Source organism: Aulonocara stuartgranti, assembly GCF_965226115.1.
Source record: "Aulonocara stuartgranti genome assembly, chromosome: 10".
In the NCBI taxonomy this organism is placed as follows: Eukaryota; Metazoa; Chordata; class Actinopteri; order Cichliformes; family Cichlidae; genus Aulonocara; species Aulonocara stuartgranti.
Genome location: NC_138946.1, coordinates 24,927,027 through 24,943,995, shown reverse-complemented (window position 1 = coordinate 24,943,995; position 16,969 = coordinate 24,927,027). Strand labels below are relative to the sequence as shown.

The window sequence follows — 16,969 nt, the reverse complement described above, 5'->3', positions numbered from 1 at the left end:
CCACATTAAGGCAGTATTTGTAGTGTGAATTATAATCACCAGAGATAACCTTGAGAGCTTAGAAGCAATGCTTGCTTTATTTAATAGAAGTGATGTCTCTTTAAGAAAATGACTAACAGTAACCAAGACATTACATGTCCCTCATTTCCCCAAGAGCCTAATCTATTTGACTGACAAGGAGACTACCACACGTATCCACACATAGAATACATAAACATGTAACACAAGAATTTTTTTAATGCATATTAAATATTAAAAAACACATTAAACTTTTTTTTAAAGGTAATTTAGTTTGCAGTTTGAATATCTTTGTCATTAATTTTACTTGAGTTTACTTAGGTCAGACTGATGGTTTTTGGACTGTATGTTTTACACCATTCCTTAGTCTGTGATAGAACAATAGAAAATATATAATCTGAATCTTAAAAAAAAAAAGAACCTTGAGAGCGGAAGCAGCATCTAAAAGCTTTTACGTATTTAGTAAAATATTAACTAAATTAATTCACACACTTTCCCATTATGTGGAACCAGCTTCCAGAGTGGATTTGAGAGACAGACCCCCTCTGTACTTCTAAGGCTGGGCATAATACGTTCCTTTTTGCTAAAGCTTATAGTTAGGGTCGGATCAGGTGATCCTGAATCCTCCCTTAGTTATGTTGCAACAAGGTTGGAACTGGGGGCTTCCCATAATGCTTTAAGTATTTCTACCTTTTTCACTCACTGATGACTTTACATTTAATCATTAGTAATTATTCATCTCTGGCTCTCTTTCACAGTATGTCGTTTGCCTTGTCTTCCTCCCCTCATCCCCAACTGGTTGCAGAAGATAGCTGCCCCTGCCTGAGCCTATTTCTGATAGAGGGTTCTTCCTGTTAAAAGGGAGTTTTTCCTTCCCACTGTTGCCAAGTACTCATTCAAAAGGGATCGTTTGATTGTTGGGATGTCTTTTTATTGTTGTAGGGTATTTACCTTTCAATGTGAATCACCTTGAGGTGACTTTTGTTGTGGTCTGGTGCTATATAAATAAAATGGAATTGAATTGAATTTAGACTTTTTGTGCATTTTTTGGACATCAGATGATGACATCTGTTTTTTAATTGCCTAATAACTACAGAATTACAAAGGCAGGGTTCACTTCAGGTCACCAGTCTGTCACAGGATCATTCATGCTCACATTCACACCTATGGAATTACATATAACATACATATAACTTGACTATGAGATGTTCAAACCACAATTTCTCTTTTGAAGTAACAATGCCTCCAGCACCTCTGTGCTCCCTCTATGCATGACATCTACTCATTCATACATTTTCTTCCACTTATTCAGTTTAGGGTTGGGGGGAGCTGAAGCGTAGCTTCATATGGACAGAGGCCTAGTACATCCGAGACAGGTTGACAGACTATCCCAAACATAAACACCTGAGTCATCTGACATACTCTTTCGCATGCAGTGTGGATATTGGAAGTTTTGTACTTTAGTTTTTCAAATTTCAAAGATAATTACCTGGTTGCTCGTTTGTTAAATCCATATTTAGTTCAAATGCTTATCTTACATATCAGCAAATTAAGAAGAAGCCACAACTGAAGAGAACTTACCTAGTGAATCTCTGTGTGTGTAGAAGACCTGCTTATTAAAGAAATTAGAGTTAGGGTTTTTTTTTTTTCAACTTTATAGAACAGCTGTCATAAATGAAAGCTAAGGTTTGGGGACGCATCAACACCAAGCAGGACATACTCAACACCTCGGAGAGAGTGACAGAAAGCTTGTTAGTCAGGCACAGCACTCCAGGCTTACATTTTGTCAGCACACCTGTTTGAATAATGATGAATGACTAAAACATAGCTCAAAGCCCTTTATCATTCCTGCGTTCAGTCAAGAAAATATGCATATAAGCAATAATAGCAGCTTGGCAGATTTCCCTCCAAAAATGCAAACATTTTTACATGAACACATTATAAAGCACAGCGCTATGCAAATTTTATTGTGGAAGGCAAAGAAAACCATATGCAAACTGAGTTCATGCATACATTTATGTTGAATGCAACATCACCATTAAATGCTAATGCACCGTAAACCGCTGCAATAAAAGACTCAGCAAAGCTGAGTGCAACAGCTACTTAATAAGTCAGATTATTAATGATTTACACTGCTCCTAGTTTATTCTATCGCATTTGTTTCAAACAATTACATGTTTTTTATGTACATTTTATATTCCTTCAGAATATAGTTACAACAGGTAGAAGCTGAAACAGAGTTAGCTGCATATATCGATATATCCATAATATAATTTATTGATTTATGTAAAACTTTAAAACATCTGAGTAGCAATTAAGATCATATTTTAAAAGGTTCTTCGCTGTGTTTCCAAATGTGAAAATTCACTGTTCTCTATGACAGCAAACTAAATATCATCAACTAAGAACATACTGTATACAGTAAAGCAAATCTATATCTATAGAATAGGACAAACATAATAATTATAACAGAATAACTACATGTTTACATAGATCCATAAAGTACAGTTCTGGACATTATGCACAATTGTATTAGGGAATTGCTTTCTGTCTCTATCCATTTCTGATAGTGCAGGAGTTGAAGCCCCTTCTACAGTACCCACTCATGCCCAGCAGGTGGGAGAAAAGAGTTACTAAACTGACTAGAGGATTTGAAGAAACAGTGGCTTGCAAAAGTATTCGCCCCCTTGAACTTTTCCACATTTTGTCACATTACAGCCACAAACATGAATAAATTGGTGTACACTTGAGAAGTGGAACAAAAATCATACATGATTCCGAACATTTTGTACAAATAAATAACTGCAAAGTGGGGTGTGCGTAATTATTCAGCCCCCTTTGGTCTGAGTGCAGTCAGTTGCCCATAGACATTGCCTGGTGAGTGCTAATGACTAAATAGAGTGCACCTGTGTGTAATCTAATGTCAGTACAAATACAGCTGCTCTGTGACGGCTCAGAGGTTGTCTAAGAGAATATTGGGAGCAACAACACCATGAAGTCCAAAGAACACACCAGACAGGTCAGGGGTAAAGTTAATGAGAAATTTAAAGCAGGCTTAGGCTACAAAAAGATTTCCCAGGCCTTGAACATCCCACGGAGCACTGTTCAAGCGATCATTCAGAAATGGAAGGAGTATGGCACAACTGTAAACCTACCAAGACAAGGTCGTCCACCTCACAGGCCGGACAAGGAGAGCGCTGATCAGAAATGCAGCCAAGAGGCCCATGGTGACTCTGGACGAGCTGCAGAGATCTACAGCTCAGGTGGGGGAATCTGTCCATAGGACAACTATTAGTCGTGCACTGCACAAAGTCGGCCTTTATGGAAGAGTGGCAAGAAGAAAGCCACTGTTAACAGAAAACCATAAGAAGTCCCGTTTGCAGTTTGCCACAAGCCATGTGGGGGACACAGCAAACATGTGGAAGAAGGTGCTCTGGTCAGATGAGACCAAAATGGAACTTTTTGGCCAAAATGCAAAATGCTATGTGTGGCGGAAAACTAGCACTGCACATCACTCTGAACACACCATCCCCACTGTCAAATATGGTGGTGGCAGCATCATGCTCTGAGGGTGCTTCTCTTCAGCAGGGACAGGGAAGCTGGTCAGAGTTGATGGGAAGATGGATGGAGCCAAATACAGGGCAATCTTGGAAGAAAACCTCTTGGAGTCTGCAAAAGACTTGAGACTGGGGCGGAGGTTCACCTTCCAGCAGGACAACGACCCTAAACATAAAGCCAGGGCAACAATGGAATAGTTTAAAACAAAACATATCCATGTGTTAGACTGGCCCAGTCAAAGTCCAGATCTAAATCCAATCAAGAATCTGTGGCAAGATCTGAAAACTGCTGTTCACAAACACTGTCCATCTAATCTGACTGTGCTGGAGCTGTTTTGCAAAGAAGAATGGGAAAGGATTTCAGTCTGTAGATGTACAAAGCTGGTAGAGACCAGTGTTGGGTAAGTTACTTTAAATTAGTAACTTAGTTACATTACTAGTTACTTCTATCAAAAGTAACTCAGTTACTTCAAGTTACTCGTTACTTTCAGAGTAACTAGTTACTAGGGAAAGTAACTTTGGTTTTACTCAGAATGCTCTTGTTAATGTGTTGCTTCCGTAACTGGATACCCAGCCAGAGTGCCAGTCTTCTAGCTTGCTTACTTTCCACAAGTGCACTGTGCCACCTACCAATAGAAAGGAAAAAATAATGTGCACATTTCCACGAGAGAAATCCCACGCCTGATTCTATCCTAGCCTGCTTTTTACATCCAACACAAAAACTGCAGTCGTGGTGCTTTCGATTGTACTCAGAACTCAGAAATTCTGCCTTCTGAATAGGAAGATGTAGGTAACACCAGACTGCAGATGAGCTGCATACAGAGCTGGACTGGGACAAAAAAATCGTCCCGGGCATTTTGACCACCATTATAGGAAAAACCATAAAGCCTTTGAATGAAAATAAACACTGTTGTGACAGTGATGTACACTGTTCTGATGGTATATATGTATCAATCTATCAATTGTTTGTTGCAAGACTCAGATAATTTTTTTTTTAAAAGTGAGACATTTTAAATGAGAATAAGAAAGTATTTCCTTGTGCCCCCCTTTTAATGCCCTACATGGACCCGGGCAAAACTTTGCTAGACCCGCCCCTGCACAGTTACCAGCTGTCAGCTACATAGAAAAGGATCCTGGGGTTATTTGTCTCTCAGAAACAGTTCATAACTTCCCTTCAACTCATTCATGTTAACTAAAAGGTAAACCTGTTTCTCCATCACCTGTTCAGCTCTGATGATTCAGTAAGGACATCTCCTGGTTTCATCTTCATGTTTCCCTCTCACCAGATAACCACACCGATATCATGACCATGCTAGCTAGCACGCAGTACGAAAAAGTCAGCATAACGAAAATAAACTCCAACTAAACTTGGTTCATATCTGACCCAGATGGACTGCAGGTTATAACTTCTTACCTGAAGTTCAGTTCACCTGACACTCGGACCAGCGGCCGCTTCGGGTCTCCCCTCTTGCCTCCCTTTTCCTTCATCCACGTGCTGGCTTCCACCACTTGCTAATGTTATTGAATCTGTGGAAGCTCCACGATAGCCACCACACGAAGTAACGAATAACGAGCCTATCTAAATCCCAGTAACGAGTAACGCGTTCCCGGTTTTGGCATAATAACTAGTTATACCGTGCTCGTTGCCACAATAATAACGTAGTTACTGTAACGCGTTACTTAATAACGCGTTAGTCCCAACACTGGTAGAGACACACCCTAAAGGACTGGCAGCTGTAATTGCAGCAAAAGGTGGTTCTACAAAGTATTGACTCAGGGGACTGAATAATTACGCACACCCCATTTTGCAGTTATTTATTTGTAAAAACTGTTTGGAATCATGTATGATTTTCGTTCCACTTCTCACATGTAAACCACTTTGTATTGATATTTCACGTGGAATTCCAGTAAAATTGATTTGTGTTTGTGGCTGTAATGTGACAAAATGTGGAAAAGTTCAAGGGGGCCGAATACTTTTGCAAGCCACTGTATGTACCCAGATTTTACTGCAAAGGAAATTTTTTTTTTTTGTTTTTTTAGTATATATATCTCTATCTTAGAGTGAACTGAACTGAATTATATTTACATTTTTAGCAGGATTTCTGATTTTATTTTGGATATGTACACATGCGAGATAATCTCGCATGTGTACACATCCAAATATGGGCACTACTATACATGTGACAGGGATCCCAGGACAGACATCTTTGAAAAAATGAAGCCTCCTATATCATCTAGAGTTTGCAGTACAGTTAGGTATCATAACTCTTAAGTTACATGTGTTATTGTTTAATCCCTTGAGCCTGAAGGATTATTCAGACTTGCTTTAATTGTTAACTTGTTTTCCTTCGTGGGCAAGTATGGTGATTTGAGCACGTACTGTCAACTCAGGAACCTCGTTTGAAAGAAACCATTAACTTATTTTGTTAAATGACCATTTATTTTTAGAGTCTTATTGCAATGGAGGTACAGTTTTATAATGGATCACTAGTCATTATAGAGCCTGAATATTAGTTTAGGGATTCAAGAGAGACAGTGCATGTCACACTAGAAGGTTTGAAGCTAAAATACCAACAAACAGTCTGAGAATTTTTTTTTAAGTCGGGACTTGCTGCTGAGAAGAGACATTGTTATTGAATATATAAGACACAGACCATAAATAAAATGCCTGTTAAGTGACAATGACTGAGAGTGAAATTGAACTTTTTGTTTTATATACATATATATGTGTGTGTATAGATAGATAGATAGATAGATAGATAGATAGATAGATAGATATAGCTGGATAGCGTAGTTGTAAGACTACATGCCTTTGGAGCGGAGGGTCTGTATCCAGTAAGGTTCCCAGGGCTAGACCCCCCATGCTAAGCAAGCCTACCGCAGAAATGAGCGAGACAGATAAATATGAAGGCATGCCGGCGCCATCGCCCGGATCAACAAGGTCCGCGTCAGGTGTTGAGGAACCAGAGCACCCTAATGAGAAGTGGGCTACTGGAACAAGAAGGCATCGGTGGGCAAGAGATGAAATTAGGGCGTTGTTGGAATGCTACTACGCATGTAACCCTGGCGGAAGGGGTTACATGAATAGGATGAGAGACCTATGGAATCTTCGACACCCAACATCCACAATGACGGCGAAACAACTAGCAGCTCAGTGTTCCAACATTCGAAAGAAGGGACTGCTCTCACAGCTATTGACGAGGTACAACACAAATGCTACAACAAGTAGGTCCGCTCTCGCTCTGCAGGCCTACTTGTTGTTCCTAGAGTATTTAAAAGTAGAATGGGAGGGAGAGCCTTCAGTTTTCAGGCCCCTCTTCTGTGGAACCAGCTTCCAGTTTGGATTCGGGAGACAGACACTATCTCTACTTTTAAGATTAGGCTTAAAACTTTCCTTTTTTCTAAAGCATATAGTTAGGGCTGGACCAGGTGACCCTGAATCCTCCCTTTGTTATGCTGCAATAGATGTAGGCTGCCGGGGGATTCCCATGATGCATTGAGTTTTTCCTTTCCAGTCACCTTTCTCACTCACTATGTATTAATAGACCTCTCTGCATTGAATCATATCTGTTATTAATCTCTGTCTCTCTTCCACAGCATGTCTTTATCCTGTCTTCCTTCTCTCACCCCAACCGGTCGCAGCAGATGGCCGCCCCTCCCTGAGCCTGGTTCTGCCGGAGGTTTCTTCCTGTTAAAAGGGAGTTTTTCCTTCCCACTGTCGCCAAAGTGCTTGCTCATAGGGGGTCATATGATTGTTGGGTTTTTCTCTGTATCTATGAAGCGCCTTGAGGCGACTTTTGTTGTGATTTGGCGCTATATAAATAAAATTGAATTGAATTGAACTATGGCAAGGGGGAGCCAGGATGCCAGGTCAGGGGAGAGATATCATCACCCGCGCCTGAGACTGGGTACCAAGCCCCAAGTGCGATAGAAGCAGGATCATTGAGTGCGAGAGGAACTGAAAGATAGGATCATGGCCAAGCTTAAAACTTGGATCACCCGTAGCTGGTTATCAAGACTATGTGAAGTACCCTCAGAAGGTCTGCTAGATGATGTTAATGCAGCACTGCGGACGATACCTACAGTCATCATTACCAACTCTAACAAGCTGATCTACAATACGGCGGCAGTGATCAGTGAGATGCTGGGCTATAAGTTGAACCATGGAGAAGGAGACTAGAGGCTAAGATCAAGGTAGCACGGAGAGAGGTTAGCCAACTATTGGAGCTGCAGAAAGGTGCGACAAAGAAGGTGCCTAAGAAGTACAGCAAGCTGTCCATACCTGAGGCAGCCTTGGCCAGCCACTTAAAGAGGTACACTAGAGAGATTGAAGGCAGGAGAATAAACCAGCTGTTCTCCACAGAACCAGCCATGGTGTACTCTCAGTGGCAGGGGAACAATATGAAAACAGCACCACCAAGGCTGGAGACGGAGCAATACTGGAAGAGCATAGGGGAGGCCACAGCAACCTCCCTGAACAGGGTCCAGTAACCATCACAGTGGCAGACATCCAAGAAAGGGTCTCCAGTATGAAGAGTTGGCACCAGGCCCCAACATGGTTCACGCCTACTGGCTGAAGAAGCTGACTGCACTCGTGGAGTGCAGTCAGCTTGTTTAATTGCATGTTTAATTCCCTAGAATTAAAAAAAATCCTGTTAGCAAACTGCACTTTAAATTTTGCTCTGCATTAATAAATCAATATTACCATGCAAACAAGTCAAAATGTGACAGATAGCAAGAATCATGTGCTAAACATCAGCAAGTTGCCATATCAGTTTACCAACATGAATGTATAATACTGATTCTATGAAAAGCATCACACGTGTGCAGGGTGCGGATCTTGATAATCATCCCTGAGCTGTGTAGGTCACTAAAAAAACAATATGCTTATTTCCTGTGCTGCAGGTTTTTTGTTTAAATTATATGCTGCTCAAAGGATCCTTTCTAAATGCTGAGAAAAGAATAGACTTTCTAAGCAGGTGATGCACTTACTGCTATATGATCGACTGAGTGTCATATAATGACTACTAGTGGTCTGCACTGCAACATTGTAAATGATAACAAATACAGTTATATAATTAAAGACATATTGTTTATAATTAAATAAATAGCGGCTCACTTTTCCCCACTAATTATATTACCTACTAACTCTGTCTTGTATAAGAAAGAATGATACAGGCTGAAGTTGTGGGATAAGCATTCAACTCTTCTGAAGATGTGGGCTGAAATAAACTTTAAAGGGAGCAAATGAAACGATGTCACAGAACTGCAAGAAGTGCATGTGCTGATAACATCTACTAAAACAGAGCAGGCAGTAGGGAGAGACAGAGCGCGCGAGAGAGAGAGCGAGAGCAAGAGAGAGAGAGGGATACGTTTACACAGCCAGGTCTGAGGAATCAGTACATCTATGTTCAAGGAAGAAGTGTTGGATCTGACAGGTGTTTACGACAAACCACGTGAGGTGAGGCAATAAACATTTCTCTTTTGTGGTTGTTGTTGTGATCTTATCTGAAATGAGACAGTGCTGAGATGAAGGCTCTCGCAAAAAGATAAACTTGATGTTTCTGTAGGACACGTGTGTGTGTGTGTTTATACCAAACGGATGTAGGGATTTGATTTATTTGATTTTTATTCCTATTCAGAGGATATTAGCTGGCATGTAGGCAGCTGGCAGTATATGTATAGGGCAACACAGAGATAAGCTGTGGCCAGGCATGCTTTTGCATGTCACATGTGAGTTTTAAATGTGGATTATCAAGTTAATGGGTTCTATTTTCTGATTTTGCTGACTTCATACTTCAGATTCAGATTTGGGTAAATGACAGTAGGGCTTGCTGATATTGCAGTAAACATGTAGGAGTTGTTCCGAATGAGCCACATGAAATTAAGTCTGTGTCTCTGAAAAGACATGAGCCGTGTCCCTAATGAAATCAGTTTACTCTAAACAAGTTGTAAACAAGTAGTAAAAAAGCAAAAAGCAGAGTTTCAGAAGACAAGGCAAGAACCCAGTGCCACTGGGCAAAAATTATATAACCTCTTCTAGGATTTCACTTTGACAAATTCCCAAATGATTTACCAGACTGCTCTTCGTGGTTTCTTTTTTCAGTTGTTAAATTATTGAACTATAATGGTCCCTCCCCCTACTCGCTACATTCTTCTGCCATTCCAGCCAAGATCTTACTCCCTCTCATTGTTGATTTTTGGTACCTTCGTTAGTTCCATGATCAATTCAGGTTCTCTGACCACTGTGTGCACGATTGCTGCTGAACAGAAACATATTACCATTTCATTATTTTCATGAGATAGTCTGGAGTGCAGAATTGAAGAAAGAATTTTCATGTGGTAACTGTTAGTAAGCAATGTAGTATGATGAGCTAAAAGAGGCAGCATTACTTGTGGCATGTAGTTTGTAGTCATGCACAGAGTGTTAGCCTGACATCAATCCGCACATCCGTTTGTTATAAACACACGCACGTGTCCTACTGAAACATGGTGACCACAGATTATATCCAACTATTCACATTGCAGGGAACTATTGTAAGTATTACTTGGCAAGCTTATTTTTTTAATCTTTAGGCTTTTCTTCCTTTTATTAACCTCTTGCTAAGTGAAAGTTTGACAAATAAAAAATTGTTTGAAATTTTTATTTATTTATTTTTATTTTATTTGTTTGCAGATAAAATGTTGCATTTCACCGGTTCTCTCTGTGCGTTTGTAAGTCAACAAAAGTGCAAAAAAATGGAGACAAACATCAGTGATTTTTATTTGAATTTCTTTCCTATTAAATCCTCCCTGACTTTTTATGGCCTATACTCAGTAAAGCCTGGTTATTATGGCTGTAAATGACGGTAGCCAGATTACTAAACCTCTGTCTGTGCTGAACAAACATAGTCCCCATGGAAACAACACGTTTTTATCCCCGAGGGAAATCCATCGAGATGATCAAAAACATTAAAAGCTTCGATCCTCTGAATGGCCAAGTACAGGTGAAACAAAGGCTGCTTTAAATTCATTAACTTGAAGCATGAGAAGACAAATGGTAATGTCATGATTTGAAATAATGGCCTAGTTATGAGTTGATTATGATACAATTATATTATTATATTATTATAGGTAGTTCTTAACTTCACATACTTTACAGGAAAGAAGAAATAATTACATTGTAAGTCAATTTGATTCGTGATTAAATAATAGCGCCCAAATTTTGGAGGAAAGGAGATACAAATTATACCGTAAGTAATTTTAAGTACTGCATAAATATTTTTAAGTACTGCCTAATTTGTTTGTAATTGTGCGAAGAATAAACCACCTTACATCTTAAGAAAACTGTCATTTTTGATAAACTGCACCTTACCTAACTTTCAGGTATTTACTGTAAAAGGAAAGGAGACACTCATTTCCTGTACACTCTTCTTATGTTATGTTATGCTTGAACAGTATTTGTGGAAGAAAAAAATTTAATTTAGAATTTTGCTCCATCATTATGAGATCTCCAAAGTCTGCAAATGCTGAGACTTATCACATTTACACTGGTAAATTTAAAAGAAAATCAAATCACGGAATATCCATTATGCACATCATCATATGGAGGAACATTTAGGTGAGGGGTGTTGGCATTTTGTGTGCTTTTTTTTTTAGAAGGAACACTGTTAGCAGAACAGTATGTGTAGGGATTTTTTTTTAAAAAAAGCATTTTGAAGAGTATTGTTCACAACTGTTGCCTGTGAAGCCAGAAATATGGATCTGACTTTCTTTAATTAATTAATTAAATTACATGAATCTATTTTATTCAATAGGGATTATGCTTTTTAGATAATTTGCAGAAAATTAAAGTGAAATGACAAAAAACAGTCAACTATACATACGTTATAATGATTAAAAAATGTTTAAAAATTGTTAAATTAGAATCTAATTAATTAATTTTTAAAAACTGTGATTTATTTTACACCAAACTTTGATGTTTACTGTGAAAAATTCTATTTGGCTAATTTAATTTGATTTGAGCGATTTGGTTTCATTTAGAAGTGTGTACCTAATGAACCTTTCTGAAAAATGCCGACTGTCAAAATTTTGATCTACAATGTTTTAGAGATGCCATTCACTATAGGCTATAATAGGCTATGGCTGTATCTAGAAATAATAACTTTCTTCCTGAAAATATAATTAAAAAAAATAATTGAAAAACTTAATTAGCTCTACCTACATTTACACCTGATTAGTCTGTGTACCTAGCATGTTCCTGAGACAAAACCTCGTGACTAAATTAATCACATATCCTCTCTTCCAAAAATAGGATCTTTGAACACGGTTGTCAAAAGAACAATAATTATTCTGTTATCATTACTTATCATTCTATTATTGTTGGAACACAGCCATAATTTCCTCCACCCCAATATAAACACCATAACGCGATATCTGTTCTTATTATTTTTGCATGTTTGCTGTCGCAGCATGAATTACATTCTGTTGTGAAACCCCTGAAGAGGATCTGGATCGGTGCCACAAAACAAAATTACCACAACTGTAATCTAAACATGAATGAACAGTTTGTCTTGGTAAACAAACTGTTCAAACAAGGCCAAAAAACAAAAAAACAAAAACACTAGCGATGAAACAGTCTATGATTGTAGCTATTTTCATGTGTCTAATTTCTATTTTGAATGAATTTAAAAAATGATGCATGGACAACACATGAAGCATGACAACATACATTATACAGATGTGATCAAATTAAATTAACTCTTACAGGAAATTGGTTTATGTTGCTTATTATTAAACTATGAGTTGCATCCATCAGCACTGGCTCAAGGCAGGGCAGCTGTCAAACACGCCAAAGAAAAACAGCGCGAGTCTGTTCATTTAGGGTTTTTATATTTTCATACTGTAAAATTTGATTTAAGTCGGGATTTTTTTGTCTTTTAAAAGTCCTCCCATGCTTAAAGAGCTTTAATGTTTATGTCTTCTTATACCATTAGACTTATACTATTGTCTTTTATGACTGTTTTAATATCTTGTTATGCATTACGCTGATGGTTGTGCATAATATAGTGTGGCTAGTAAAAATTTGCATCTAGGGACAGTTTTTTTTATTTCTATTTGTTGTATATTTTACAGCAGATCTGGCAGTTATGGATAGTGTAACATGGGGAAATGTCAGTGTGGGTGTCATTACTTGGGTGCATTTCTGTCTATAGAGGACTCCTCAACTGGATGTATTTGTTTATTTAACAATATAAGGCACAATGCAAGGGTTGTATACATTTCTCTGGTCTAAGTTCTATGAGTCACGGTAAATTCAATATGATTTTGTGAAAGAAAATGGAAAATGTTATTGTGGAATGCTTTAATATGTGTTGAAAAAATATGTAACTTTACTTAGCAGTGTTACAGATTCCCTGGGAGGTCAAATCCAAAGTCAGAGTAGAGATCAATTTTCTCATTTCTGATTTCAACTGAGAACATTTGGTCTTAGAACTGCATTAGTAGCATAAAAAAATCAAAAACCAAATCTTTTATGAAGATTTATTTTTTATTGGATAGTGGAGGAATGAAGATGAGACAAGAAAGTAGGAAGAGCACGCAGAGAAAGACATGCAGAAAAGGTCCAGAGCTCATGCTGCATTCAGTGTGTAGCATATGATCGCCTGTCAGTATTGTAGTCCACTGTCTTATATTGAATTATTTATATTTTTATGGAAACCTTATTACTTAAAAAACAAATTGAAGTGACACTATTTTATATCTACATATACACACCTAATGTCAGGATTTGTATGCAGCCCTGTGCATAGTTTGCTTATTTGTCATTTTCTCAGTGACCATCTGTGGTATATTGACCTTTAACAGCGTTGGACTTGGACTTTTTCATTAAATGACAGAGGGATAAACATGTTTCCTTTTTATAGCTTTTTAAGTAACCCCATTGTTTTTGTTTTTCATCAGGGTCATGTTTACTTCAGAGGCTGTGGCAATGTGAAACAAGAGAAGACTATGAAGGGCTTTCCATACAGAGATAAACCTTTAAACCAGACTGCTTCTATGCACATAGATACCATGGAAAAGACAGTCTGAGGGACCTGACAACAGCTGAGAAACTTTGGAGATAAGCAGATGAGGCATTTTCAATATTTACTACTGAGGTACTGGCAGTAGCACTGTTCCAGTGCCAGAGAAGGAGTGCATCATGATCGCCACAGCACTGCGCTGGCTCATCCTGGTGTTTTTCATCATTCTAACCATTGGTGGTAACGTGCTAGTGTGTTTGGCTGTAGGAATGAGCCGTCGACTATGGAGAATTGCTAACTGCTTCGTGGTTTCGCTGGCAGTGACAGATCTCCTCCTTGGCCTACTGGTGCTTCCCTTGTCCGCCACTGTGGAGCTGCGCAGCAGGGAATGGCCGTTTGGAGAAGCCCTGTGCAACATCTACATTTCATTAGACGTCATGCTGTGCACGGCCTCCATCCTGACCCTCCTAGCAATCAGTGTGGACCGATACCTTGCTATTTCAGCACCCCTTAGCCACTCCCGGAGAGTTACACCTCTAAGGGTGACATTGGCTATCATCACCATCTGGGCTATGTCACTAGCTGTGTCCGTTCTGCCTATCCACTTGGGGTGGAACACAGCGGACTACAGGGTTCAAAACTTAGCCTGGGGCATGGGGGATGATGAAAAAGAGGGCTACTACTGTCAGTTTGGATGGAATAACAACTATGTTCTTCTTTATGCCTTTGGCTCATTTTACCTGCCTCTGATGGTTATGTGTGGAATGTATCTTTGCATATTCAGGATGGCACGAGAACAGGTCAGTGTTTATTATGATTTTGTCAAAGGTCATTACTTCAAGGCTTACATTTCTTTTTGAAGATGTCTGGCCAACTGCTATAGAAATACATATATGAATAAAGATATTTTTTTGTTTTTTCAGTGGACATTTAAATGGGATTTATTTAAATTCATATTGTCTTGTAATTGTAAATCCTTGACTATCAAATCAGTGACTTGGTTAAGTCCCAAGATCTCATTATCTTTGTCCCCTGGCTCTCTGTCCTTCTCTTAACCAATCTTTTCAGGCTAGGCGAATTCGTGCTACCCTGCCATCATTTGCACGTACAGCAACTGCAGTAATAGCCCGAGAGCACAAAGCTACAGTGACCCTGGCTGCAGTACTTGGGGCTTTTGTCATCTGTTGGTTCCCTTACTTCACCTACTTCACCTGGATTGGAATGAAGGAAAAGACAAACCCGCCTAATACACTTCACTCCGTAGTCCTGTGGTTGGGTTATTTTAACTCTACCCTTAATCCAATACTTTATCCAGCCTTTAACAGGGATTTCCACAGAGCCTACAGAGAGCTGCTTCACTGCAAAAGACTATATCGGAGAAAACTGCACCTTAACGGTGTATCGGTAAATAAGCGATTGACCTTTACCAATGGAAAAAGACTTTCTCAACAGTGTGAGGGACAGATAGACATACAAGAAAAAGACACAGAGGAGAAGACCCTCACGCTACAAATGGGAAATAGTATTCCTGATGAGCCAAGATGAAATGCTATGGATGTTGTCTCCCCAATAGAATCTAGAGTTCCAGCAAAATATTGCTTACTATTACTCACTCAAAGTAAAAGATTACCCAATGGTTTACACTGTCACTCATTTCTAGATGATAGATAGTGCCAAAGTTTATGCAATCCCAGGCACAGTACAATAAATGTTATATAAAAGTTTTATTAATGATTAATAACACTGTTATTGGAAAATAACATAAATCTTTACATGTTTATTTTAAGTTGCACATTTTTCTTTGGTTATAATAGTGTTGGACTAAGACAGAAGTTTGAACTGCATGTTTTTAACTGCTGTCTTCAGTGTAGCGAAGTTGATCTGAGTCGAATAAATAGATGACTCAGTAAGCTTCCCAGAAAGCTGCATGGAGACATGTGTAGTTAAAAGTTTGCAAATTGTTTATTTTTAAACCCTCCAGCCCTGCTATTCAAAGTAAATAAGTGACCAGCAAGTTCATTTGATATGTGCAATATGTGTATGAACCCAAATAGGACAAACAGAAGGACTTCCTGGACACTTTTACAGATTAACTGCAGTTGAACAAGATATACTTTTTAAAGAAAAATATGAGTTAAGCTATGATAACGACCAGCTCTTTTCTTTTATCTTAATGGACATGAGCTACATCATTATAGCTATGCTGCCTTTATGTATTATAAATACATCAACAGATGAGATCACTTATCTGCCATTATAGACAGAAGTGAAACTTATGCACAGTGGTGATATAGACTACTGTAAAAATCAAATCTACGTAAATCTAAGCAAAATGTATGATTTCTGCTTACATTTTTAATTTATAATGAAATTAGCACAGCAAGAGATTAATGCATTCAGTGTATTTATGAAGCATTCTCATTTCATGTTATATTTGTTATTTTTATTCCATAAAAGTATTTTTATTAATTACCTCCTAACTCTACCAAATCAAACATTACTCAAAAGTAAACTGTGGCATGAATGTTGTGAATATTTTACAGACAGTGTGCTATATACTGAATAATGCTCTAACATGGTTTTATTTGTGTCTTTGAATGTATGAAGAAGATTGTCAGTGGGAACTTAATTCAACAAAACTCATTAACAAGGCAAGCTGGACCTTACTGCACCAAGCACAGCTCAGAGTGAGTGTTGCATGTACAGCTTCCTGCACGTAGGTGCTGTGGGAGGTTTCATTGGCATTTCAGAAGGACAAATGTTCTTCCTGCAGGAGAAACATAAACAGAGAGTCATGAACATTTAATAAATGGGCTTTCTTTCCTGGACATTACATCTGTTTCTATGCATTATATTAAACTGTTTATTTATTACTGCAACTGCAGAATGTGCAGCTTTCTCTTTGTCTTTTCAAAATCTGAAGTGAGTGAAGTGAGAGATATGCTCTTGTGAATGTTGATTATAATCAATATTTGTTTGCTTTGTGTGTTTAATTGGAAAAAAAATGATAGCTGAAAACATCATTCATCAGAAAATTAATGAACTGATCCTTATTTTTTAAGCTCTGATATGTATCTGTATGTATAATGTATATTGCATTGCTTAAAAAATACATATTATAAGTAAGTACAAATAACTTATGCAAACAACAGGTTCCATTCTTTAACAGGATATACAAATCTAACTTAGTCTGGGTTGTCTGTGCTGCAGATTAACTAAACCAGACTGAATATAAAGGTCAGAAAGACAATCAAGATACAAGAGTGCTTTCTGTAGTCATCGGCATACATGATGGGACCAAATTGTAATTTTTCATTGTGATTAAGCTGATGAAAAAGCCGATGCGTCATCATGGCCTTTATGAAAACGCATCGTTGGCTCAGAAGTGCT

The 16,969-nt window shown here is 38.3% G+C and overlaps 1 protein-coding gene across 1 annotated transcript; it reads left to right on the top strand.

The window, feature by feature from the left end:
• Positions 1-13,758: 13,758 nt before the first annotated feature.
• Positions 13,759-15,124, top strand: hrh2b (histamine receptor H2b; the record flags this gene model as incomplete). The annotated part of the gene is made up of 2 exons (XM_082549297.1): positions 13,759-14,379; positions 14,648-15,124. 2 exons carry the CDS (start codon positions 13,759-13,761, stop codon positions 15,122-15,124), a joined length of 1,098 nt encoding a protein of 365 aa, XP_082405423.1.
• Between the last annotated feature and the right edge of the window lie 1,845 nt (positions 15,125-16,969).